At 52.5% G+C, this 25673-nt stretch overlaps 1 protein-coding gene across 4 annotated transcripts in view; it reads right to left on the reverse strand.

Moving 5' to 3' along the window:
* COL15A1 (collagen type XV alpha 1 chain) overlaps positions 1 to 25673 on the reverse strand; it is a 103908-nt gene that overhangs the window by 42376 nt on the left and 35859 nt on the right. For 3 of the 4 annotated variants that reach the window (XM_066367574.1, XM_066367572.1, XM_066367571.1), the window contains 11 exons: positions 24183 to 24730; positions 22934 to 23008; positions 21357 to 21437; positions 14473 to 14620; positions 10909 to 11018; positions 8865 to 9056; positions 7426 to 7578; positions 5376 to 5510; positions 4722 to 4871; positions 1763 to 1867; positions 95 to 220 (listed from right to left, as the gene is read on the reverse strand). In XM_066367574.1, the coding sequence (XP_066223671.1) occupies positions 95 to 220; positions 1763 to 1867; positions 4722 to 4871; positions 5376 to 5510; positions 7426 to 7578; positions 8865 to 9056; positions 10909 to 11018; positions 14473 to 14620; positions 21357 to 21437; positions 22934 to 23008; positions 24183 to 24730 (1823 nt within the window). The remainder of the gene's footprint in view (positions 1 to 94; positions 221 to 1762; positions 1868 to 4721; positions 4872 to 5375; positions 5511 to 7425; positions 7579 to 8864; positions 9057 to 10908; positions 11019 to 14472; positions 14621 to 21356; positions 21438 to 22933; positions 23009 to 24182; positions 24731 to 25673) is intronic. The other variant, XM_066367575.1, reaches the window with a different exon arrangement.

Genomic DNA, 25673 nt, shown 5'->3' on the forward strand with positions numbered 1-25673 from the left:
TAAGCGTAGACAGTAGGGCCTGTGATCAGCACACCCCGCCCCAGCTCAGGAAGACCTGTGGCCACAGAGAGGACAGACAACTTCAGGGGCTCACCTGGGGCCCGGGTTCACCGGCCACTCCATTCTTTCCGGGAGACCCAGGCTGTCCCATGAAAACATCAGTTCCTGGCTTTCCTGGGGTCCCAGGTAAGCCAGGGAGGCCTGGGGGGCCCGGGGGACCCTAAAAATAGATAGTCTGTTAAGAAACAATGGGGGATAAATATATACCGGGCATATATGTTCTATCCATTTTTTCCATTGCTTACAACAACCCTACAAATAGAGACTGGTGTTCCCACTTAGCAGAAAGGGAAACTGAGGCTCAGTGTGATGATACGACTTGCTGAAGGGATCATACACACATGTCGTTAGTAGATCTGGGATTTGAATCGAGGTCTTTCTGAGCCCAATAGATCATGTTTTCTCCTTAGGTGTATGTATACAATAAAAACCCAACTCAGGCCCTAGCCGGTTGGCTCAGTGGTAGAGTGTCGGCCTGGCATGTAGGAGTCCCAGCTTCGATTCCCAGCCAGGGCACACAGGAGAAGCACCCATCTGCTCCCACACCCCTCCCCCTCTCCTTCCTCTCTGTCTCTCTCTTCCCTTCCCGCAGCCAAGGCTCCATTGGATCAAAGTTGGCCCGGACGCTGAGGATGGCTCCATGGCCTCTGCCTCAGATGCTAGAATGGCCCTGGTTGCAACAGAGCAACGCCCCAGATGGGCAGAGCATCGCCCCCTGGTGGGCATGCCGGGTGGATCCTGGTTGGGCGCATGCGGGAGTCTGTCTGACTGCCTCCCCATTTCCAACTTCAGAAAAATACAAAAAAAAACCCCAAAAACCCAACTCATTGGAATTCTCAGAGGTGTGCTGGTTAATTTAGTTTTTCAATTAATTGAGGAGTCAATCAAAAACTGCCTGTTATGTTAACTCTTGTTAAAAACCTTCCTGCAATATGCTAATCTCTTTACCCTCTGTGTTGGTTGGCCAATCCCATCAGTCTGGAAGACCCACAAAGTAAATCTTAAAAGCCTTCCCACCCTGTCATGAAGGTTGCGCAGAGGGGCAGTTGAGTGGAGCCATCCATGTGGGATTCAGCACAGGGGCTCAGAGGGAGAGATGGCCGTGAGGTTGGGGGCCGGGGACAGTGGTGCCCGCTGGGGCTGGAGAAGGGAGGTGTTCCCGGGGAGCACCTAGAGACAGCCCAGTGTGGGCCCAGTCTCGGGCAGAAGGCCCGGGAAGCGAGAAACACCAGAGGGAGAAATGGTGTGGGAAAGTTGGGAAGGGGTCTCTTCAGGGTAGGGAAGATTTCAAGAAGAGTCTGGAAGTCAAAGTATGAAATGCTACCTAGAGAAAGGCCAGGAGGCCTCTGCAATGGGTGAGGGTCGGGGTGGGGCGACCCACTTTGTAGAGGTGAAGGTCAGGGACACACCTGCTGGGCAAGCCTGCCAGGAAAAACAAGCAGGTGGCGCAGTGGAGCTCCTGAGTAAAAACTCAGGCTCACACTCACTGTAAACAAAACAAAGCTGACGGATGTGGAAAAAAATATCTACAACGATATACAAAGGGGGGAAAATATAACGAACTCCCAGGAGCCCACTGTCAGCCTTGACAGTTACTGACTGTGGCCAATCTGGTTTCCTGGGGTGTCCGCCCTGTGCATCCCTCCCTCCCGATCATTGTGACGGCCATCCAGATCCAGGCCACGGCGCCCTTCTCACTTACTCTTAGCAGCTCTTCACTGTGCCCCAGGTCGCCAGAGCTAGAGCCAGAGCCGGAGCCGATGTCGGAGCCCCAGCCCAGGCCAGAGCCCTCAGCCTCCGCTCCCACCTGCAGAGAAAAGAAAGTCTTACAGTTGATGTCAACTGCCACTCCCCAAGGACAGCCATGTCACCAAAAGTTTCCCCAAATTCCATGGACTTATTAACTTCTGCTCCCACCTTCTGTTCCGGCCCTTTCTCCCACTCTCCCCTCCTCCCTCACCACCTCCCAGCTCTGCAGCCACATGCAGCTGGCCTTCAAACATACGGCATGCTTTCACGTCTCCTCAGCCTCCTTTCCGCTTCTCAAATCTCTACCCATCCTTCAAAGCACAGTTCCATGGTCACCTCTTCCATGAAGCCCTCCCCCACCCCATTTTCAGACAGAATTTATCTCTCGTTCTTCTGTGTTCCCATTGGCCTTTGTTGAGGTCTTCACTTGGTGTCAGGACCACCTGACTTGAAGCCCAGGTGTGTGTGGCCCATCAGCCACTCTAGACTAGGACTCTTCCAGGGTCAGCCCAATTCTGAGACACCCCTAGATGCCCAGTGTTCAGCCCAATTCTGAGACACCCCTAGATGCCCAGTGTTCAGCACAAGATCGGACGCTGACAACGCACTCAGTGCACACTTGTGGGATGCCATCAATTCCACCAAAGAACAAAAGAAAATCCCCTAAACACCCTTCTTGTGTTTATCGAATACTGAGCTGCTGCTATGTCACCTGCACCCAGCAGATAATAGGCTATTGATAATTGTTTATCAAATGACTTTAGACATGGAATGACCTCACTGGGACCACAGTGAGATTTGCTGTTCAACTTCTGGAAATGTGTGGTTATGGACATTGCAGAAAACTAAAGTAGAAAGTTCAGACAGTAAGACTCACCCTTACTCAACTCCTAGGAGCTATGTGACCTTGAGCAAACCCTTAACCGTCTCTGAGCCTCATCTGCAAATAAGTCTAATTTATTGAGCATGTACTATATGCCAGGTAAAGTTTTCCATGTACCAACTCATTTAATCCTCACTGTAACCTAAGACTTAAGTAGTATGATGCCCATTTTATTCCTGAGCAAACTAAGAGAGAGAGATGACATTTATCACAGTTATGATGTCCAGCAAGGCTTGGATGCCCTCTCGCCCACTGCCTTGGGTGACTCTGAGATTTAAAGTGATCCTAAAGACTTTCCAGAGTGGATGCTCTCTTGACTGTCCTTATTGTACATTTAAACCATCTGCTCAGGAATCAGGGCATCCATTTTCATTCTTCACGCATTCCTGACTCTCAAGGGCGATCCCCAGAAGTAATGTGCCAGGATGGAGTATTGAGTGTTCATGTCTCCTATTCACCTTTTTATTTCAGCCTTATAGTCCCCCCCCCACACACACACACACCTCTCTTCTCAGAGCTTTTAAAACCCTCTGTAAAAGCCAAGAGGATGGTGGAAACACAAAAATGGGTTAGGAACCTAACAACCCTCACAGTTCAGCCACTTTGAGGCGACAACTGCTAACATTGAGGTAGGTATTTCCTTTCAGAGTTTTTGCGTGCTATTTTAAAATAGTTAAGACCACACAGTATGCTCAAGTTTATAATCAGCTTTTTTTCTCTTAACATTGTATGGTATTTCCTCCATCATTAAATACTCCAAATAAGCATAATTTTAAAAGCTGCATGTGTTCCATTATTTAAATATACTTTAATTCAATTAATGCCTGTTGGCTAGTTAAACCATGTTCTTTTTTTTTTTTTCTACAATGGACCACACAGATTAAAATCTTTATACACAAAGCTTTTTTACATATCAGACATCCTTTACGATGGGTTCTTAGAACAAAATTTTCTAGGTCAACAGTATGCAGTTTTATGGTTGTTAGTATAATATGTGTTGACAAAAATCTTCCCAGAAGTAATAAATCCGTCCGCATTCCCACCAGCATAGCTGGCTTCACCACACCCTCACCAAGTGCCAACTTCTCAAAGCAGAAAACACAAAGGACCTAAGGACAACTGACCCAGTTTCTTCAACAAATCAAGGGCTAAAATAAGAAGAGGGGAGACAACCAGAGATTAAAAGAGACTGAAGAGACACATCAACCAAATGAAACGTGCAGCCCTTTTTTGGATCTCGATTATCCAAAGAAACGTTGATAAAGAGACTTTTTAAACAACGGTATTAGACAATAGGAAAGAACCATGGTTAATGTTGTTAGAGGGACAACGACATGTGGGTAAGGGGACAATAAGGTCCAGGTCAACCTATTAGCGACACACATCAGAGGACGTCTGAGCTGCATGACACAACGTCTGGGGTTTGTTTTAAAACACTCCAGCCTACCTCTCTGCTCTGCTCCAAAAAGATGGCAGTAGGAGGTGGGACATATAAAACATGATTGTTATAATGATTTGACCTCCCAGCCACCCTCCTTTACAGACAGGAAATGAGGCCCGGAGAAAAGACAGGATTTGCGTGAGGTTGCACAGGTGAAGCCAGGATCACAGAAGCGCATGTTGGAAGGGAACCGGCCTCCCTGCACGCCTCTGATGTTTCCATTGTCCCTGCCCAGTCCTGTGGGCTTCCCATCTCCGGGACGGGAATCTCCGGACATTTCAGATGGGCCTTTGCATCTTTGGTCGGCTCTGCCTGTCAGAAAACTCCTTTTTCAATTTAAGAGCCACGTGGGACACGTGACCAGGTGCCCTAGATTTTTACCTCTTGCTTTTTCCTCTACAAACTCCAGCTTCCTCCCGTGTTTCCAGGCCGGAGGTCCCTCGAGTGCTCAAAGTGGGCGGTTTGCAAGTCAAAAGGAAAACCCACCTCTGAGAGAGCCAGGGACAGGCTCCCCCTAGGATGTCAGCCTTTCTTTCTCTGCTCTGAAAGAGCAGCCAAGTCAAATCTTCACGTCTCTACGCCACTCACCCGAGTGACCGGAGTGACCGTTGCTTCAGGAGTCACCGTGGGCATGGGGAGTGGAGCCGCCTCGGGGGGCGCGCTGCCCGACCCCTCTGCATCAGCCGTGGCAAGGGGCTCCTCTGCTGTGGCTGCTGCTAAGTCTTCATCACCAGGACCCTGAAAGCAGAGCCAACATGAGGAATGACGTCACCTCATCCACGACGCCATGTGCACACTGCTGCCTGCCAGAGAGTTTTGGTGACTGGCATTTCTATGGCAATAGCCTAATTTCACAACACATTTTTACCTACAACCGTCATTGCCCCCAGCACATTCACAGAAACACAGACTCGTAATCTCCTTCTCAAATACCCATCTCCTCTAAGCCCCCGTGCCCAGTGATGGGGCATTCACTGCCCCCTTCCCAGCCACCCCCTCCTACTTTCCATTCTCTCTGAGAAAGTTCTTCCTGGACAAAGCTAGGAGGTAGCAGGGTCGGGACACACATCTGCTTCCCTGACCCCTCTGTCCCGCTCCCTCCATAGCATCCTGCCTCCCCGCCGTTAGTGCGTCCCCACCCCCCACACAGGCGCTCTCACAAGCTGAATGTGCATTTGCCTCTGCTCCTGCCTCAGGATGCTGGCCCCTGGGGAGCCACAGAGAATGCCAGGAGACACTTACAAAAGTGACCGCTGTGGCTATGACAGGAGGAGGGTCACTGGTGGGAACCCCGCTGGCCTCCTCGTCTTCACAAGTGCTGAGGGACATTTCTGCAGCAGCAGCTGCTGTTGCCAAACTTCCTTCACTGACTGGACCCTGGAACAAAATTGGCGTGAGGGGCCATGCCACTTGGTCCATGCCCCTGGATGGTGGGTGTGTGACTTTAAGGAGAAAACTGCCAGGGGCCCCAGATAGCTGGCATGGCCATAGCGCCCCTGCCCCTGCTCATCTAAGACCTCTCAGGTTGTCCTCTCCATCTCCCAGGGTCCCCTCCAGCACAGGGGACAGGACACTCACCACGTCTGCAGGTGGCCTTTCTGTTTCCAGACAGCCCTGCTAGTTAAGGTCTAGTTCCTACTGAGTCAAGACTTGGCAGAATGGGGACCTGATGCCTAGTTCCTCACCCTAGTTCCTCACCCTGTGACAAGGGCTTTGCCTTTAAAGAAGTGGGAGAATGAGACAGTGAAGGACGAGGGATGAGAGAGAAAGGAGAAGAAGAAGGAAAAGAAGGTGGTGGTGACCCTCAGGTTCACTAATAATAATTAATAACCCATATAACTGCCCAGTGGCCTGGAGAGCCATCAGCTGGTGAGGGCATACCCTCCCCACTGTCAAGTTTCACTGGGTTGACGTTAGGTCCGAGGTGAAAGGCTGGGAGCAAACGTGTGGAATGATCTCGAAGGCCAGTGTTGTTGGTATTGACGGCCTGACAACTCCCTCGGGTCATTCACTCAGCAAATATGCTTCGAGTACCCGCCATTTGCAGGGGTGAAGATAGATTGATGAAAAGATGTATATAATCCCTGCCTCACAGAGCTTACAGTCTGGGAGGGAGCCAGAAATGAACTATTGACCAAGTTTACCATGAATGATAGCTGTGATAAGACCTTCTCAGGAGAAGTGCAGGGACCACGAATGTGTGTGGGGGAGACTGCACCGTCTGGGCTGGCATCTCCCAGACCAAGCGGTGCAGAGCTGAACGCCGACGGGTAAGAGGAACTGAGCAGGGGAGGAGCTGGTATGGGAAGATTCTGAGGCAAGAAGAGGCTGAAAAGCTGCAAGACCAGTGAGGCTGAGGGGCCCAAAGCTGAGGAGAGCGGGGCCCAAGGCCTGGTCAGGGACGCTGGCCAGGCCACAGCCTGGAAACCTGGTAGGCCAGTGGGGTAGCAGCATCTGCAGGGTGGCTGCCCCCCAGGAGGAGTCAGGGGAGATGGTGGAATCAGCCAGGCATGAGTCTCAGCCATTGCCCGGGCTGGGGAGAGCTGGCTCAGCCCAGGGCATGGTGCTGGCCCTGGAGAGGGGTAGAAGGGGGTGGGTCCACCATGTGTCTAGGTAGAGAAATCAAGAACACTTGGTGGTTGATGAGATGTGGGGAAGGAAGAAGAGGGAAGAGAATCCTGGATTAGGACTGGGGATGATGTTCCCATTCATTTGAGTTTGGAACTTAGAAGGAGCAGAAACGAGGAGACTTGGTTTAAAGCTGCGGAGCTTGAAGAATTCACAGGATACCCATTATAGTGACATTGTAGGGACAGGCTCGCCAGTGTCCTGGAACACTGTGTCCTGCCTTCGGGAGTTGGGGGCAGTGCCCCCACGACACTTAAGGAGAGGGCTGAGAAGTCCTGGCTGTGCTTGTGGACCCGCGGGGGCGGCCTGTACCCTGAGCCTCCACTGCCCTGTGACAACCTGTAACCCTGCCCAGAAACAGCCATGGCTGAGCCCCCGTCACCTTTTCCAATCAGAGCCCAGCACTCCCCTCCCTGACCCGACCCCTGCTGGTGGAGGTGGAGGCCCCTGGGACTCGCCCCCACCTCCCTGACTCACCCACCCCCAGCTCGCTCCCCAAGGGCTGCCGGGCTTCACCACACGCTCCCTCAGGAGGGAGTATCTGGTCAAGAAGGTGCCCCCAACTCGTTCAGACTCCTCTGGATTTGCTGAACAGAATGAAGACTGGCCCTTTAAGAAGGGAAGGTCTGCTCCCAGCCATGACTTGAACCTTCCAGCACCTTACCAGAGTGACCCCTTCCCCAGACCCCTGGGTGGACATGAAGAGGGCTGGTCCCCCCGTGGGCACGTTCTCGGCCTCTGCTTCCCCATCGGTGCTGGTGGGCATCTCGGCCTCCCCCATTGCTATTGTTGCCGAACCTTCTTCAGTATCTGGACCCTGAATAGGAAGACATCAGGGGGATCAGGTGAGCGATCCACAGCCCTATGGCTGGGGGCTGGGGCAGCCAGCCAGCCCCCCTCATCCCACATCCGCCTCCTGCTGCTCCCTCACCTCCAACACATCTGCACATCCACGACCTCACCTTACACACTGCCCTGACTGCAGCACCCACACAGAAACCTTCATCTTACCCACCACCCAAGGTGTGAGCGCCCTGGACAGAGGTGCCTGTGCGTTCATCCTGCTCCTCCCTGGCCACCTCAGGGGCTGGTGCTCATCACAGTCCCTGCCATCTACCTGCCATACGCCTGAGAGTGAAGCTTCCACTGAGTGCCCAAGGCTTAGTGCTGGGACAAGACCCAGGTCCTGGGTCCTGGGATGCACAGCTTTCTAGTGGGAGGGCTTAGCCAGCCTCACTGACCACTTACTCGCCTCTCTCTCCCAGCTCAGTGCCCTCTGCCTTCCATCACTCACATCCCTCCCCAAGGTCACCAGTCGTCACTGACAGGTCCAACTCACCAAGATCTGACATTGTTAACCAAACCCAGCGGGAGCCAACACCACCCTCCCCCGGAACCAGACACAGCCTCCAAGCCGTGCCTCCCCTCCAGGCTTGCTGCCCCCTTCCTTCCTCCACTCAGGGTCCGGTGGTCTTCCGAAAACACTCTGACCACATCATTTCCGTCTTTAGTGCCCTCAGCAACTCCCCATTTCTGAGGGACACCTGGGCTCCTTCTCATGGCTTTTCAGACTCCGAGGCCCTGCAGCCACGTTCCGCTGCCTGCCCTCGCTCCCTCCGGGCCCCGCAGGCGGCAGACTGCTCTTCCTTAGGTCTCAGCAAGCTCAGGTTGATGCCTCCGGGCCTCTGCCCCTGCTGGTCCACCTCCCGGAACTCCTGTCTCACTCCCAGCGGCTAGGCCACTTCGAAACCTCCCCTTGGTCTCACCTGCAGCATCTTTCCCCAGGAGGGCTTCCTGGGCCCACGAGTCTGGGGTCTGGCCCCCTTTTTGGTGCTGCCAGAGGCCCATGTGCATCTCCTCTGTCCCCAGGAAGCAGTCTACCCTATTTACCTGATGCCCAGCTCAGCGCAGCACCACATCAACCTCTGCTGAATGACTCAACAGATGGCTCAGCCTCCATATCACTGTCCACTCGAACTTGGCCCTCCAGGGCTGTAACTGCATTTTGCAGACAGATGAGAAAGGCCAATGACTGCCCCCACCCACGATGGCCACCATCCCCCAGAAGCAGATGAAATGGAGCATGAACCCCGTGCTGCTTACTGAACGGACCTCTTCCCCGGGGTCCTGGGTAGACATGTCGAGGGTGGGCTCCCCGGTGGCCATGCTGCCGGCCTCTGCCTCTGCTTCCCCTGCAGTGCTGACGGTCACCTCGGCTTCCCAGGCGGTGCTGACTGTCACCGTGGCTCCTCCAGCCACTGCTGTTGCTGCCAAACCTTCTTTAGTATGTGGCCCCTGAAACAAAGGCACCACGAGGGACATGTCGCCAGCCCGCGGCCCTGACTGGCGTGCCTGTGCCTGGAGGGCAGACGGTCCCCATCCCTCTATCAACTTGCCCTTCCGTAGCTTCTTTCCCTCAAAGCACTTTCTTCTCTGGGTGTCACCCCAGCCCATGACAGTCCTAGGATGACAGCATTCCAGGGACAGGAGAGACCGCCAGCCACCTGCTTGCTCACGACAGGGGCTTGGAGATCACTGCCTTCTGAAGCAGCCTACTCCCGCTCTGACACTTCTCTCCAGACGCATGTGCCTCCCAGGGACCTCCCCCACCTGCCCGTCCAGAAGCCATAAGGGCAAGTTGGATGTCTTTGCCCGTGACAGCACTTCGAGACATGCAGGCAGCATCTCCGTCCTCCTCAGCCTTCTCAGGCTAGACACCTGCTTCTCTGTCTCTTCGTTTCCTTGGAGTTACACAGGCTTTTCTGAAGCTCACAGAGCAGATTTAGGAAACAGAGCAACTCTGGCCGCTGGTGCCACCAAATGGACTACAGTATATTTTACCTCCGTTTCCCAAGGTGGTTTTTTTGTTTGTTTTTGTTTGTTTGTTTGTTTTTAATAATTTTGGGGTTGTTTTGTTCTGATCTGCAAAACAAAGCTCTTTTGGGTACTAAAAGCTGGTCAAAGTTAGACAGATTTCCTCGTGTAGGACTTCTCAGAGCCTATAAGGAAGATATGAAGACAACAGAACCTTCTTTTATGTAACATATTAAGTCCTTGCAGAATCATTGTCCAAAAAAACCAGAGAGATTTTAAAATGAGACTCTTTCTGGTGAAACTTCAGCTTAAGTCCCCAAAGGCTCTGTAATTAAGTATAATTAACCAAATAATTGTACAAGTACGTATTAATGTAATTCCACCGTCATCAGGCGCCCTCCACACGCTTAAAGAAGGAACTCAGCCTATTGTAAAAGGCGAAAGATTTATGCGATCTGAAAAGAAACCAGACTATAGCCTATTGTGTGGGACATGCTAACAGACAATAACGTAAGATCAGTTCCACAAGCACTAGCCCATCGCCTGTCTCTGGGCTATACAAGAAAAAGAGAAGAATTCCTTTGGCAGAGTAAGGATTTCTTTGGAGAGAATTTTAAGTGTGCCATAGCTTTCCCCCTCCTTCTTCCTCACTATGAGCCTTTTGGTGAGCTGGATATAGATGCCTTGGACTTTGGGAGACAAAGGGACTGAATTTTTTATATTATGCGGGACTGGACTTTGAAAATACCTGTAAAAATAGGCTATTATCAGATAGTGACTGGGAGAGTATGAGAATGTCTGACTTTGCATCCCAGAATAGTGGGAAGAAGGAAAGAATGAACTGACCCTGTGGGATTTTAGCAGAGGCCATTGTGAGAAAAATACATTTATTTTAACTTTAGTACCCAACTGGGGCCAGCATTTAAAAAATTGGCTTTGCGGGGTATAAAAGCCAATTCCCCAACCACAGAGTGGACGCACATGCAGTTAATCTGATTCCATCTTGAAGGGGCTCAAAGAGTGGCAGAGGCTATGCATCTTCACAACTGGGCAGGGGGGAGGCGGGTACCAAGGTGAAGACCTAGCATCCATCCCCCTGCAGGTATGGAGACCAGCTGTATCTCCTCCCCCTGTCCAGGTGCATCCCTGGAGAGCCTCCGGGGCCTTGGCCCTCCTGCCTCCTTCGTCCCAGTAGGGAGGCAGTCTCCTCTCCACCACATTCGACTAAAACTCTCATGGTTCTCTATGGTGCCCAATACAATTTGCCATCAGGTCTGAAATAAACAAACAAATTGACCACTGACTTATCAAATGAAATTCCCCATGCACTCACCTCTTCAGTGACGTGAAGAAAAGGCCCATCCCCCGAGCCAGTGTCTGTGACGGGGGCACTGTCCACAGTATGAACGCCCTCCAGCGTGTCATTCAGGACCTCACCAGACCCTAAGGAAGCAGGCATTCTGTAATTAATAATTGTACTTCGCAGTCTCGAAAAACTAGAGGTACAGCTTCACAACTGACTTGAAAATATGCCCAGGATACAAGATTAAGGAAAAAACAAAACGAAGCACCAAGGTAGTATTACATGTGCCCAAAGCCTGAGATCGGCCTGCATTTTCTGCCCTTTTATCGGAGGGGTAACCATGTCAGATCAAAGTCACAGCCAATGCCAGCGCACTGAGATTTAGGTACAAGGTCAAAAAACAGCCCAGACGCCCACAGTAGGGGCTGGCTGAGCTAACTGAAGGCAGTATTGTATGTCATTTCAATCACAATTTCTGTCACCAGCTGCACGGCTGCATCCCCACTTTGGCACTTACTGACTTGTGGCAAGTCATTTAACCTGTGTCATCTGTAGATTGGGGATAATTCCTATCTCATAGGGTTGTTTTGAGGATTATGTGCAAAATGATTAAATAAATTAATACAAGAAAAGCGTCAAGGACAGCACCTGGCATAGAGTTAGCAATTGATCAATGTTCATTTTCAGTGTGGCATTCTATAATTTTTTTTTAAATTTTATTTATTCATTTTAGAGAGAGGAGACAGGGACAGATAGAGAAGGGAGAGAGGAGCAGGAAACATCAACTCCCATATGTGCCTTGACTAGGGAAGCCTGGGGTTTCAAACCAGCGACCTCAGTGTTTCAGGTCAACGCTTTTACCCACTGCGCCACCACAGGTCAGGCAGCATTCTATAATTTATAACTGTATTTCCATATACTTATTTGTAAAGGGGAAAACACTATATATGTTTTATCACCATTATGTAGTTAACATAGTTTTATATAACACATAATCTGTAGATAGATATGGATATACGTGCATGTGTAGATAACCAGCACATCCATGGCTAACCCACAACGCTTTAATACTGGGTCCCTCCACAGGATAGGAGAGGACACTACTATTTTTTTGGTACATACAACGCTGCATTGATGAAACTATTACCAGTACATATTTTTTTTGCAATTAAAAAACAACAATACATGGAGTCCTAAAGCAAAGGAAATTATACTAACATGAATACTGTACATGTCTGTCACAGACGAGGCCCCAGCCGAACGAAGCATGTCACACGCCTTCCCTCACTTGATCTCCCCATGAGCCCATCTGACCCACCAAGACCCACCTATCACCTCGCAGCTGGTGGGCAGAGCAGGATAGAACCCCACATTTTCAGTCTCCCCACAATCACTGCACAGTGTGTGTCCTTCTCTGATCTGCACAGGAGCACCTCACTATTTATTAATCTCGTTCCACAGAGGAGAAGCAGGTCCCACAGAGAGCGAGTGTTTGGGAGAGGCCTTTGAAGCCGGTCGACCTGTCCCCATGCCCAGACATTTCCACGTATGTTGTGTTCACGCCTGCCTCCCAGTGTGAACACTATGTGGGTGGGTGGGGGGGGCTGCATTATTCAAGGGACCCTTCCCACACACATCCCATCACTCTCTTGCATCATTCCTGCTTCGGCCACCGGGGGGTACTGTGCAAGCAGCTGATCAGACTCCAGGCCTCTGAGTCCCCATCCCTTGGAAGATGGGGGTGGGGGTAGCATGTGTCCTGGAACAACATGATGTCAGGGAACTTGAATAAAACTGTTAGGTGGCTGTCCCTCGTTTCCCTCACCATCTGGACTTTGCACCCACGAAGAAGAATGGGAACCTTTCAGCCTGCTCCGCTGTTTTCGTTTGACCTTTTGTTTGCCAGAGAAGGAATCTGGCTGATCCCATGGAACAGGCAAGTTGACCTTGGATCTGGGTCCCTGACAGCATTTGACTGCCACCTTCTTTGAACTCACCCCTCAGTCTAGGAGGGACCCCCCTACCCTGCAGTGTCCGCCCCCTCCTTGCCCATCCTCAGAAGTCCCAATTCCCAGGAAAACAGCATTGCAATTCATAACCCACTTCCACATCCTTGCATCCACGCAGAGGATTGTGAACACTCCCAGTGGACAATTAAAGAATCTAAAGCCTGGAAAAGTGTGCCAACTTGCTCCTGGCCCAACAGCACATAGGTGACTGAGCAGGGCTTCCGTCCAAACTGTCTGCGCCTCCAGCCCCACAGTCTTTCCACAGCAACACCCTGGCTCCCTGGCTGTGTTATGGCTTTATGATCATACAATTTCTTTCCCTATTCAGTTTTGCATACCTTTTCTCACCCACAGACTTCCTAAGTTTAGTTATTAAAATAACATTCAGTGACTGATGGCAGGAGTAAAAAGGACAATGATACATAAAATTGTAAAAGACATGTAAACTACAGAAGAAAAAAAAAGAAAACAAAAGCCACCCGTAATCTTACTACCCAGAATGCATTACTCATAGGCATTTTGTTGTATATTAGCGCACACACACATGCATGCCCATACACATTGTTCTAATGGCTAGCTTTAAGTATAAATAACACACATTCACAATGAGGGTCACAGTACACATGTAGTTTTGAAAGGTGCTTTTTTCATGGAGCACACCATGAGCTTGTCCCCGGGTCATTAAATCTTCTCCAATGTCATCACCAATGTCAGAGCCACATGTGAATAAAATACAATTTGCTCAACCAGTCCCTTATTGTGGGCATCTGGGTCATTATTAGACCTTGTACCTAAATCTCAGTGCTCTGGCGTTGGCTATAACTTTAGCCTGAAAAGGCTATCCCTCTGATAAAGGGCAGAAAATGCAGGCCGATCTCAGGCTGTGGGCACGTGTCAAGTTGCTGCCTGGGAGATCATGTCAGAGCTTGAGTTTTTGCCAATGTTCCTCTGTATAGTTGGGCAGGGACCAAAGCCCTGGGTGGGGAGCCAAGAGGCCAGACTGCCCCCAGGGCCTGCCACTGACCTCCTGGGTGCCTGCCTGCACCTCGCTGGTCATCAGTTAGTTTCCCACATGTGCCACACGGGAGTTTAGATGGCCTGAGCCTCTGAGAATTGGGGCATCTGTGGCTGAGGCTGGGAAGAGTGGGGATTCTGGAGTCACTAGCTGTGTGACTGTGGGTATGTCACTTACCTTTCCAAGCACTGATTTTTCCAATTGTAAAATGCTGCCTAATAATAGCAATGAGGAGACATGTGGTTGGGCTTGGCGATAAAGTATGTAAACACTTGGCACACAGTAGGTATTTAATAAGCAGCAACAATTGTTGCAGACTTTTCTGTTAAACCTCAGGTCCCTGTGGAGGGGTGGGGTCTGGGGACTGAAAGTTCAGCTATCTAAGATTAAAAGCCAGCTCTGCCATTTACAAGCCACAGAGCCTCTGCTGGGTGACTCGACTTCCCCACCCTGTTTGTCAAATGCCCACGTTTAAATGAGATGCTCTACAGTCCACACATCACCCAGGCTGGACACACAGTCATCACTCAATTAAACACCACCGTGCAGGAAGGCACACCCAGGACTTGCCTTGCTCGGGGCTACCGTGCAGGATGGCACTCAGGTTGGTGTTTTCTGGGTTCCCCTCAGGCACAGGCTCACCAGAAAGTTCCGTATCCTCAGAGAGAGGGGATGGAGTTGGAGGTGTGTTTATAGGTTCAACTTCCGCTTCTTTAGGCTGAAGGGAGAAAAAAAATGAGACCCAAAGGGATTTACTTGGCAGGAAAGCAGAAAAAATAATTGGCTGCGAATGTCACTGGAGAAAATAATATAGATATCCACCAAGTGCTGAATAAACCCGGAAGAAAGCCTAGACCTGCGTGTTGTGTACCTGGGCAGTCACTGAACCTGCCAGGGCCTGAAAGAGGTGCGTGGAGGGGTAATTTAACTCTGTTCAGTTTACAGCGAGACTCTGCTGAACTCGGCTGAAGCTCCCTGAGCACAGAGACCACACGCCTGTATTCCAGGCCAGGATGGAGTTGGTGCTCCCATAGAGATCTGTTAGACAATGGAATGAATGAATAAATGAACACAAAAATGAGTGATGCAGGCTGCACTCAGAAAACACTGTATAAACCCAATCCCAGATGTGCACTGGTCACTAATGCCTCTGAGAGCAAAAGACGGGTCTGGGTTCCTTGGTAGGACACTTCAGCTTCTGTTAGCTTTTCCAGAGCCAGTCAATATCTCAGCCAACTTGATTACCAGCAATTGGAAACACTGAGTTCAGAGAGCTAGGCTGAAGTCCTGACTGGGGATGTGGGGCTTGGGTGGGCGGGGCAGCAACGGTCATGACAACATCCTCAGCCCCAGGCTCAGGTAGCAAGCAGCTTCTGAGACCCAGGGCTTGCCAGTGTTCAAATAGTCCCCTCACTTTCTGAGCTCAGGGGGCTGGTGGGTGAATGAAAGGGCCCCGCTGAGCAGTGTCAGACCTGTGATGTGAACGGGAAACAACTGAGACATTAAGATTTCAGGGTTAATGTGTGTCTTCAGCCATCAGTTACCTAGCCTGACTAGTAACAGAAAATTATTTCCTTAACAGCAGAATCTAGTGTATGAACACTGACTCTCTGGTCTATCAGAATTTAGGATTTAATGGTTCAGTGCTTACAATCAGTCTTGGGTCAGATCTCAGCTCTCCATTCATAAGCTTTGTTATGCTGGGTAAGTCATATAACCTCCCTGAGCCTCAGCTTCCTCCTCTGTGACAGGGGGCGATTGATAACTACTTACAGGGTACAAGGTGCATGGGCACGCTCAGCACAGGGCCCTAGTACGAGCCCATCAATGGAGCTGTCATTAACACCACTAGAATTATAAAGTTTGAGAAAGAACAACAGCTCAATAGTGATTTTCCTGGGTATTGGCTTTAAAGATGACTATTTTTATCTTTTTGTTTATCGGCAGTTGTAGTTTTTTTAATAATGAAAATATAATATCATATATATGTACTAAAAAAAAAGATATAGCTTATTGTCTCGTAAAATCTTCAGGGTGGAGGTGGGAGAGGGAAGGCTTCAAGGAGTTGGGCCTTGAGGAATGAACAGAGTTTCAGAAAATAAGGATGGAGGGAGGTGTTGAAGTGGAAAAGGACAGGGCACTGTCAGGATCTGACCGCCTGTGTTTGGCAAGGGTTCCTGGATGGAAGGGGGGGGGAGGGGGCAGAGCTAGGAGGTGGAGGGAGGGGGCTGCTTCTTTAGTGAGAAGTCTGGCCTTTGATCTGGGGCATCTGTGGGGTATGAAGTGGGGGAGTGGAGTGGGCAGGTGTATACTTTGGGGAGTCCACCCTAGTGCCAATGAGAGTGTGGGTTTGGGGAGTTGAGGGTAGGCTAGGATACCAGCAGGCTGCAGTGAAGGAGCCCAGGGAGGCAGGAACCAGGGTGGTACTGTGGGGGCAGCGGGCAGGGATGACCCCAGGAGAGGCTGCAAAGACCATTGGGACTTCCCCATTTCTCCCCAGCTGCGTGGTGACCTAGCAGGGGAGTTAGGACCCTGTCACAGGCCGTTCCTCTCCACTTCCTGCCAGGCTCCTGCCAGGCGGCCACTTCCCTAGGGCTCTCTGAGGGTCTCGAGAAGTCCCATTTCTAGCCTGGAGCAAGGCTGCTGGTGGCTTTAAAGGGACTTGGGCTTCAAGGCGAGGCAGGTAGGGCAGGTGAGGGTGCAGGAAACGCAGGACAGTGAGGAGAGGTGGACTGGGCTCCGTAATTCAAGGTGGCAAAGGTTATCAACCTTTATTAAAGGAAATCACTGATTCCAGTCTGCCGACCAAAAACCTCTTGAGGAAAACTCCCAACAAGGCAGCCACAAGTCTGGGTTCAAGGGCAGAGCATGAGCCTGGTGAGCTGACTAGGTGCTCAAGGTCAGGTGTCTTTCCCCCAATAGGCAGCTGTTGGTTTTTAGGGGTTAGTGTGGATGGAAAACCAGCATGGTCTGTGACAAAACAGGAATGTGGAGTCTTAAGGCTTTTATTAAAAGTGTGGTGATATGAGCAAACACATATTTCCTGAGGCCCTACTATGTACCCGGCCCTTGGCTAATCCCTGGGGATATGGAAATGAATAAATAAGACAGGGTGGCTGTCCTTAGATAGCTGAACTATGGGGAGACCCAGACCCAGACCCAGACACAACTGTGATTGGAAGTGACACGTGGGATAGCAGAAGTGAGAGCCAAGTGTGGGGAAGGAAGTTGGCAATGGCCTCCAGCAAGGCTGTGGACTGGATCCCAGGGTAAGCGAGAATGGGCCAGGCAGGGGGGGGGGGCAGGAAAGGGCTCTCTTTGCAAACAGAACCCAGCAGTGAAGGCATGGACGAGGGGTGAAAGTGCGGGGTGTGTTTGGGGAACTGGGAGAATTTAGGTGTGGCTGGAAGAGAGATCCTGGCTGTGGGTCAGAATCACCTGGAAAGCTTTCAGTAAGTACACTCTTGGACCTCAATCCAGACCGACTGAGTCTGATTATCCGTTATGCAGCCCACACAGGGTCCTTTTTTTTTTTTAAAGACCCCCTCTCATTACCACCCCCCCCCCCCAACACACACAACTGTGATGCACAGCCAGGGCTGAGAACTGTAGGGATATTAATTGTATTGGAGCATAAGATAGCACTTTCCAGAAATAGGAGGGTGGGTCAGCAGAAGCTGACGAGGCAGGGGGAGAGTCGGGTAGCAGGGACTCCCACCCTAAACGGGGAAGGAGGTGAGGACGGGCTGGCTCTTGCAGCCCATGACTCAGTCTGCTGGTCATGACTTGTGTCTTGAAGGGTGGCAGCTGGAAAGGGTGAGGACAGGGAAGTAACATTCATTCCAAGAGAGAAGCCAGACGGAGAGGGGAGGGGAACGTCTGAGAGTGAGAGGGAAATTCCCCCGACGCGGAGGGGTGGCCGGGGAGGGCAGCCATGGAGCCTCTCCAGGAGACGGTACAAGGGGAAGTCTCAGCTCTGGGGTGACATAACTGAGGGCGCCCTGGTTCCCCCACTCCACCCCGGGGGACCTGGCCCTGCCGCGTCCTTGCTCGACAGCCTCCGCCAAACACTCTCCTCCACCTCCGTGTACCCTCCGGGAAACACCGGGAAAACGTCCCCTCCACCTCCGTGTACCCTCCGGGAACACCGGGAAAACAAACGTCTCCTCCACCTCCGTGTACCCTCCGGGAAACACCGGGAAAACGTCCCCTCCACCTCCGTGTACCCTCCGGGAAACACCGGGAGAACGTCCCCTCCACCTCCGTGTACCCTCCGGGAAACCCCGGGAGAACGTCCCCTCCACCTCCGTGTACCCTCCGGGAAACACCGGGAAAACATCTCCTCCACCTCCGTGTACCCTCCGGGAAACACCGGGAAAACAAACGTCTCCTCCACCTCCGTGTACCCTCCGGGAAACACCGGGAAAACGTCCCCTCCACCTCCGTGTACCCTCCGGGAAACACCGGGAGAACGTCTCCTCCACCTCCGTGTACCCTCCGGAAACCCCGGGAAAACGTCCCCTCCACCTCCGTGTACCCTCCGGAAACACCGGGAAACCGTCTCCTCCACCTCCGTGTACCCTCCGGGAAACCCCGGGAGAACGTCCCCTCCACCTCCGTGTACCCTCCGGGAAACACCGGGAAAACGTCCCCTCCACCTCCGTGTACCCTCCGGGAAACACCGGGAAAACGTCCCCTCCACCTCCGTGTACCCTCCGGGAAACACCGGGAGAACGTCCCCTCCACCTCCGTGTACCCTCCGGGAAACACCGGGAGAACATCTCCTCCACCTCCGTGTACCCTCCGGGAAACACCGGGAGAACGTTCCCTCCACCTCCGTGTACCCTCCGGGAAACCCCGGGAGAACGTCCCCTCCACCTCCGTGTACCCTCCGGGAAACACCGGGAGAACGTCTCCTCCACCTCCGTGTAACCTCCGGGAAACCCCGGGAGAACGTCCCCTCCACCTCCGTGTACCCTCCGGGAAACACCGGGAGAACGTCCCCTCCACCTCCGTGTACCCTCCGGGAAACACCGGGAAAACAAACGTCTCCTCCACCTCCGTGTACCCTCCGGGAAACACCGGGAAAACGTCTCCTCCACCTCCGTGTACCCTCCAGGAAACACCGGGAAAACGTCTCCTCCACCTCCGTGTACCCTCCGGAAACACTGGGAAAACGTGGCCCTGCACGGAAGGCTGGAGGGAGGCAGCGCTCTGCGGGACCTTGCGGAGGGATTCTGCCATCCAGATGATGTTAACCTCGGGGCCCACAGCTCCAGGACCACCAGGCCCAGAGGTGAGGTGGGAGGGGGGCTCTCCTAAGGACTGAGGGCAGCCACGAGGGTCTGGCCTGGGGAGCGGGTCCCAAGACAAACGGGCACTCTAACACATCACCTTAATCCTCACAAGAACCTATGGCCGATAGTAACAACTACAGACAAATGTTCACCGAGAGCTGCATGTGTCAGGACCGGCCCACGAGTTTCCCAGGGGGGTCAATTCACCCGACTCCTTCACTGACCCCATGAAGTGGCCTGCTCCTTCCTAACCAAGGAGGAAACTGAGACTCCGGGAGCTGAAGTTGCTGGCTCCTGGTCCACAGCCAGTAAGTGGCAGGATTGGACTCACACTTGGTAGGACTCCTGATCTATACCCATTCTCTTCAAGCCACCGAGGAGAACGGGGCTGGGGAATCTAGGAAGGAAAGTGTCTGGGCGTCCCAGAGGCCACCAAGTCCATCGGTCCCTTTCTCACCGCTCCTGACACTTCGGGGATTTACTCCATACCCATTCCCGGCTGCAACGCACACCCGCTCCTGCCCTGCACTGCAGTGCCCTGGCCCAGGAGAGGAGGCCAGGCTAGGGTCCCAACTCCACGACCGGGTGTCCCTGGCAAAGCCACCCTGTCCTTCTGAGCATCTACCTGCCTTGCAGGGTTGCTGCAAGGATTAAATTAAGGCCTATATACAAAGGAACAGCCACGTACTGGGTGTCGAGAAATCCAGTCCTCTTCCTTCCCCTGCCATTACTCTACTTCTGTCCAGAGCTGCCCAGCTCCAGTGCCCCCTCCATCAGAAAGCCCTCCCTGACCAGCCCGCCCTTGTGATCATCTCACACTCTCAAACCCTACTGTCCCTTCCCGTCCCTCTCCCAGGGCCACCTTGGTCAATGGCATCTCTGCTGAGTCAGCCTCACTCCTAGACGTGAACTGGTGCGCTGGGCGGGGGGGGAGGGGGGGGGAGCATCAGGGTGAAAAGTCCAAGTGACCACCACTCTGTGCCCTAGACACACTGATAGAGTGGCCAAGGGCTGGTGAGCAGGACTGCACCACTGCTCAGGGCAGTCACAGCTGAGGCGGCCAGTTTGGATCCTTAGCTGCCTCCATCCACGCTGCCCGAGAACTGGCTGCAGTCCTGGGGATGGACTTCTGCAATTATCAGCCAGGTCAGCAGCTTAGAGTCAGGGCCTGAACCTTGGAGGGGATATCAGGGGCTCTGGCATAGCCCAGCTCTGCCGGGTCCCCTAGAGCCAGTTTCTTTCTCTCACTGGGCCTCAGCTTGCTCATCTGTACAAAGGGCCCCTTTATATACCTTTGTACAGAAAGAGATGACCATTAAGTCCCTCTAGCATTAACCAACTATGGTCCCGTCCTTCCCCACCCCCACCTCTGTCACCAGAGGTCTACAATTTATAGCCTCTGTCTTATTTCCATCTCTCTGCTCTTCTGACAGAGATGATTTGACAGCGTGAGCCAGCCACCTGTGGAGACTGCTGGGGCTTCTGTGTGTGTGACTCAGACGCTGCTGGCTGTTGTCATGAATACGGGCTCTTCGGCGTCTCCACAGTCTGACTCAGTGCTACCAACATCACTCCTTGTCTGAACACAGGATACATCCCCAGGAGGGAGAAGGCCCGGGCCACTGGGAGGGTGGCTGACTATCCCATGGGGCCAAAAGTGAGCCCCTGGGAGGACCTGGCAACTTGCAGGAGTGGGGGCCCTGACTTCTTTCTCATAGCCAGAGTCCTAAGCAAACATTACAGCAGCCACCACTCAGCACCACATCCCTCAGGCCAGGCATGGGTCTGAGACCTGCCCCTGCACCATCTCATCTAACCCTCTCAACAGCCCTATGAGATAGGACTCCGATTACTGTTTTACAGAGGAGGAGCTAAGGCTCAGAGAGGCTACACAAGTTACCCAAGGTCACAGAGCACAATGTTTGCCTCTGGACAGTCTTCTCCTGGCCAGGGCACAGGGTGGCACTCAGGTAACTGGTGTCCCCATGCACTGGGGATTTTGCAAAATACCATTTCTTGCCCTCGTCAGATGAACTGATGATTAAAGTCACAGATCTGGGAACAGAGATGTTAGACCCGGGGCTCTGGACACTCTCCAGTAACTCTCAGTCCCCTAAAAGTTGACCAAGATGGCATGGCGAGCCCCCCCAAACTCACCGGGACTTGAGTGTAGGTGTCAGCTTCTAAGATCTCAGCAACTCCTCCTGTCTCCTGCAGCCCGCTGGCCTCTCCTGACGCCTGTGTGAGGCAAAGAGTGCCAGGTGGAGGGGGAGCCGTCTCCAACCGGGGAAGTCAGAGCAACGGCCTCCAGTGGAGGAACGTGTGTGTCAGGGGGAGACGGGTGGAGAGGGAAATGGTGCACATGCTTGGTTCTTCCTCTGTTTCCTTCCACATTTTATTGTGAAAAAACGACAATCAGTTCACCGTCTCTCTAACATAGCTACTTGCATTCTGTCCAGGTTCCCTTCGATCTCTGTCAAAAGGCACTCGCCATCTTTGCATGACTGTCACCAGAATTTTACTGTTGGGAACAGTTACGTTGTACGGATGACTTCCCTCTGCTACCTAATCTTCACAGTTAGCCACTGAATGGCAATCAAAGGACATGTGCCCTGCTTTTGCAAACCATCCCTTCCTCGTGGACTCTAGGGTTGCTTCTACTTTCCCAGTATTCACAGCGGTGCAGAGAGGAAGGGACAGACACACCTGAGGTGTCTGTCCTCTCAGCATCACACCAGTGCCAGGCCTGGATGGTGGCTTCAAAGGGTGCAACCGCTCTTACACACAAACCCCACCTCGGAAGGCCTTCCAACTACATCAGAGCAGTTTTTATTATGTGAATGAAATTATATTATGGTTTGTTTTGGGGTTGATACCACTCAAAGAGAAACACATTCTAGGGCCAGGCCTCACTATGTGTGCCTCTGACTCCCTGCATCAAGCGAGGGCTTCTGCCCCAAAGGCCTTTTCCTCTTCCTCTGACCAACACTGACTTGTAGGTGGTCAGGCACTGACTCCTCCTGGCCTGATTCTAGCCCCGCCTCACCCTGACCCGACCCAACTCGACCTGAGAGTCTGGGTGTGCGGACCAGTCACTGGATCTGGGTGTGTAAGTGCAGTGAGAGCAGCCTGAGGATGGAGAATGTTTCCAGTTTATCCCTTTATCTGTGGTGTGTCCCCAGGCCTGTCACACAGCAGGTGCTCAGTAAATCGTGAAGGCAGGGAAGAAGAAACAGAGGGAGGAAGAAACAGAGGGAAGAAGGGGAAAACAACTCATCTTTTTCCCCCCGGCCTACCACCCCACTTCCAACTCAAGAAGTGATCCATTCGCCAAGTATAAACGCTAAATTTAGGTTCATTTTTTATAGAAATTGACACCCAGGATGTCTTAGAGTTTGAGCTTCGATTTTAGAATCCTGACACCCTTTCCTAGCAGGAAGTCTGGAAACCAGGCCACTGACTGCCACAGCTGCGGAAAAACCCAACACCATAGAAGAAACACAACCCCCTCCCCCGACACACACACCAAAGAGATGTCTGGGGCTCTTAAAAATAATAAAATAAAGCCCAAAATAGGACTTGAGACAGCACTTGCCAAGACGAGAGATTTCAGAGGCTCCACGACATTGGAGATGAAGACCTGCTCGGGCGCCCAGCCCTCCCCTGGCCGATGGGCTGTGGACACCGCGGGGCCCACTTAGGGGTGCGGGTGGCAGGAGGGGACGGGGGCTCACCGAGGACTCTTCGGCTTCGCACAGCTCCTCCGGAGTCCTGGGGTCCGAGTGGATGGTGAGCTGCTGGATGGAGCCCTGGGGAAGAGCACAGGGGTCAGGAGCCGCTGCCCGCACACCTACAGCGCAATCACCAGTGGAAACACGATTGTTTTCGTAACAGAGAACAACCAGGGACAGGACGGTGCATGAACGTGCTGCCTGTTGGCCGGGGCACAAAAACCAAGCCACTCCTTGGCCCTCTCTGCTTAGGGGACACTCTGCTGAGCCAGTGTAACTTGAGCCCCACTAGCTGGAGAGCCCCTTGGGGGTCACGGTCTTCAAAGCACAGACGACCACAGCAGCTCCCCAGGTCCCCTCGGGTCAAAAGCAGGCCCTGACATGCACGTCTCCCCTCTCCAGGGCACATCTTCCCCGGAGCTGGAAGCTTCTCAGCCAGGAAGGCCTCTTCCCAGGAAGAGCTGTCGGCCGGCCAGCTTCCCTCCCTCCCTCCCTCCTTCCCTCCGCTCTTCCTGCCGCTGTCCGCACCTGACAACCATTCTCCACCACCTACCCAGACTGAGCATTTCAAATTGTGAACTGGATTTTAACTTTACAATTCCCAGTCTCCCAGCGCACTACAAATAAACCCAAACTCGCCCCCTCCCCCCGTACCGCCTTGTATCAGTAAGCCCAAAGTCAGTACGGGTGCTGACCAGACGGATAGTCACAACAACCTAGGGGTTTTCTTTAGAATGGCTTCGTCTTCTTAAAAGCCCTTTCTGACAGTAAAGTCAGTTTTCTGATTCCCCCCCCCCCCCAGGGCACATGGTCCCAAAGCAGAGGGAAAAACTCGCTTGTTCAGATGTCCAGTTCAGTGCACGTCTGCAGAAATTACTGCACCTGCCGCCCCATCCAAAGACGGAAATCACGGCAAGATCTCCCCAACCCTGATCTCTGTACGGCCTGCAGGTGACCCACGCGCTTTCACAAAGGCCGTTGCGCTGGACTCGACAGCCCCGTGGCGTGGGTTTTCTTCTCCTCACATCAAATAAGAAACACAGAGAGGATCAGAGGACCCGGGTACTGTCTAAACTACCGAGCGACACTAAAACGCACAGCTGCAATCTAGGTTTCAGGTTCCAGGCCTGGCGTTGCCCCCACCATGTGTGCATGCTTCTCTGAGGACCGAAGTTTAAAATGATAAGTATAGTGGTTCCTGTTTGTTGCATGGTGTCCAGTGGCCTCCCCCATCCACAGGGCTTGGACTCACAGTGAATTTCTCCAGCTTCATGCCTCCTGCATTGCCCACGAAGAGCCCTGTGTCGGGCTGGAAAGCCAAGGCCTGGGAGGACCGCTGAAAGGGGACATGGCCGTGCTCCTCGCAGTCCACCACGAGGGTCACTTCCTCGCCCTGGACAATCACGGCAAAACGGTTCCACCTGTGGGTCATCACGGGCACGGAGAAGGCAGCAGCCTCACGGGACACGTGGGAGCCGGGCTCCGTGTAGTAGAGGATGACCCTCTGGTGGCCATCTTCCACGCCCGAGAGCCGCAGGCCCAGGAAGATGACCGTCTGGTGGGCATCCATGATGGCAAAGAGCACGCCCCCTCGGTCACTGTTGGGCTTCACGGTGACACTGATGGCAAAGTCCCAAAAGAAGGTGGAAGGGATGAGGGTCCTGGCCGGGCGGCCCACGACAGCACCCGGCCCGAAGCTGTAAGCTGGGAAGCCACCATAGCCTGTGACAAAGGACACGGATGAGGGCAGCGGCACACCGATAAGCTCCGTGAGGTCCAGGTGGCCCTGGGAAGTCGATTCTGCAGGGAAGGAGAGAGAGGCCATGCTTTACACATATATTCCGCTCTGCTTGGAAACGAGAAAGGACTCTCAGAGGTCACCTGATACAAACTCTACCTGAACGACAATGTCAGTTCAGCTGAAGCTCTCATGACGCTCTACTCCTCTTCCCCTGCACCCGCCCCCCCACAGCCACTCAAGGCACATGGTGTTTAACATGCCCATGTGTGTCTCTATATGTTCACTACATGAGGATGTATCTCTAACACACTGTGGGACCACTGTGCATGTGTCTGAACCTCACAGAAATGTTGGCAAGCTGCATGTGTTCTCCTGGAACTTTTATTCACTAGTCAACACTGCATTTCTGAGATGTATCTTTGTTGATGCAGGTGGCTCTGTGTCTTATATCCTTACAACTGAACTCTATGGTACAAATAAGCCAAGATGGATTGGTTCATCTTTCTTTTTTTTTTCTTTCTTCTTTTCCAAGTGAGAGGAGGGGAGATAGACTCCCGCATGCACCCATGCCAGGATCCACCTGGCAACCCCCATTTGGAGCTGATGCTCTGCCTATCTGGGGCCATGCTTGCAACTGAGCCATTTTTAGCACCTGAGACTATGGCTCCTGGGAACCATCCTCAGCACCCAGGGCTAATGTGCTTGAACCAATCGAGCCATGGCTGCAGGAGGAGAAGAGAGAGAGAGAGAGAGAGAGAGAGAGAAAGGGCAGGGGTGGAGAAGCAAATGGTTGCTTCTCCTGTGTGCCCTGACTGAGAATTGAACCTGGGACATCCACATGGTGGATTGATGCTCTATCACTGAGCCAACTGGCCAGGGTGGTTCACCTTTCTGTTGATGGAAAGTGAGGTCTCCATCATATATTTTACAAACACTACTGTGATGGACTTTCTTATACATGTCTCCTCATGGTTACCTGTGCAGGTAATTCCTCCATCAGAA

Source organism: Saccopteryx leptura, chromosome 2, assembly GCF_036850995.1.
Source record: "Saccopteryx leptura isolate mSacLep1 chromosome 2, mSacLep1_pri_phased_curated, whole genome shotgun sequence".
NCBI lineage: Eukaryota > Metazoa > Chordata > Mammalia > Chiroptera > Emballonuridae > Saccopteryx > Saccopteryx leptura.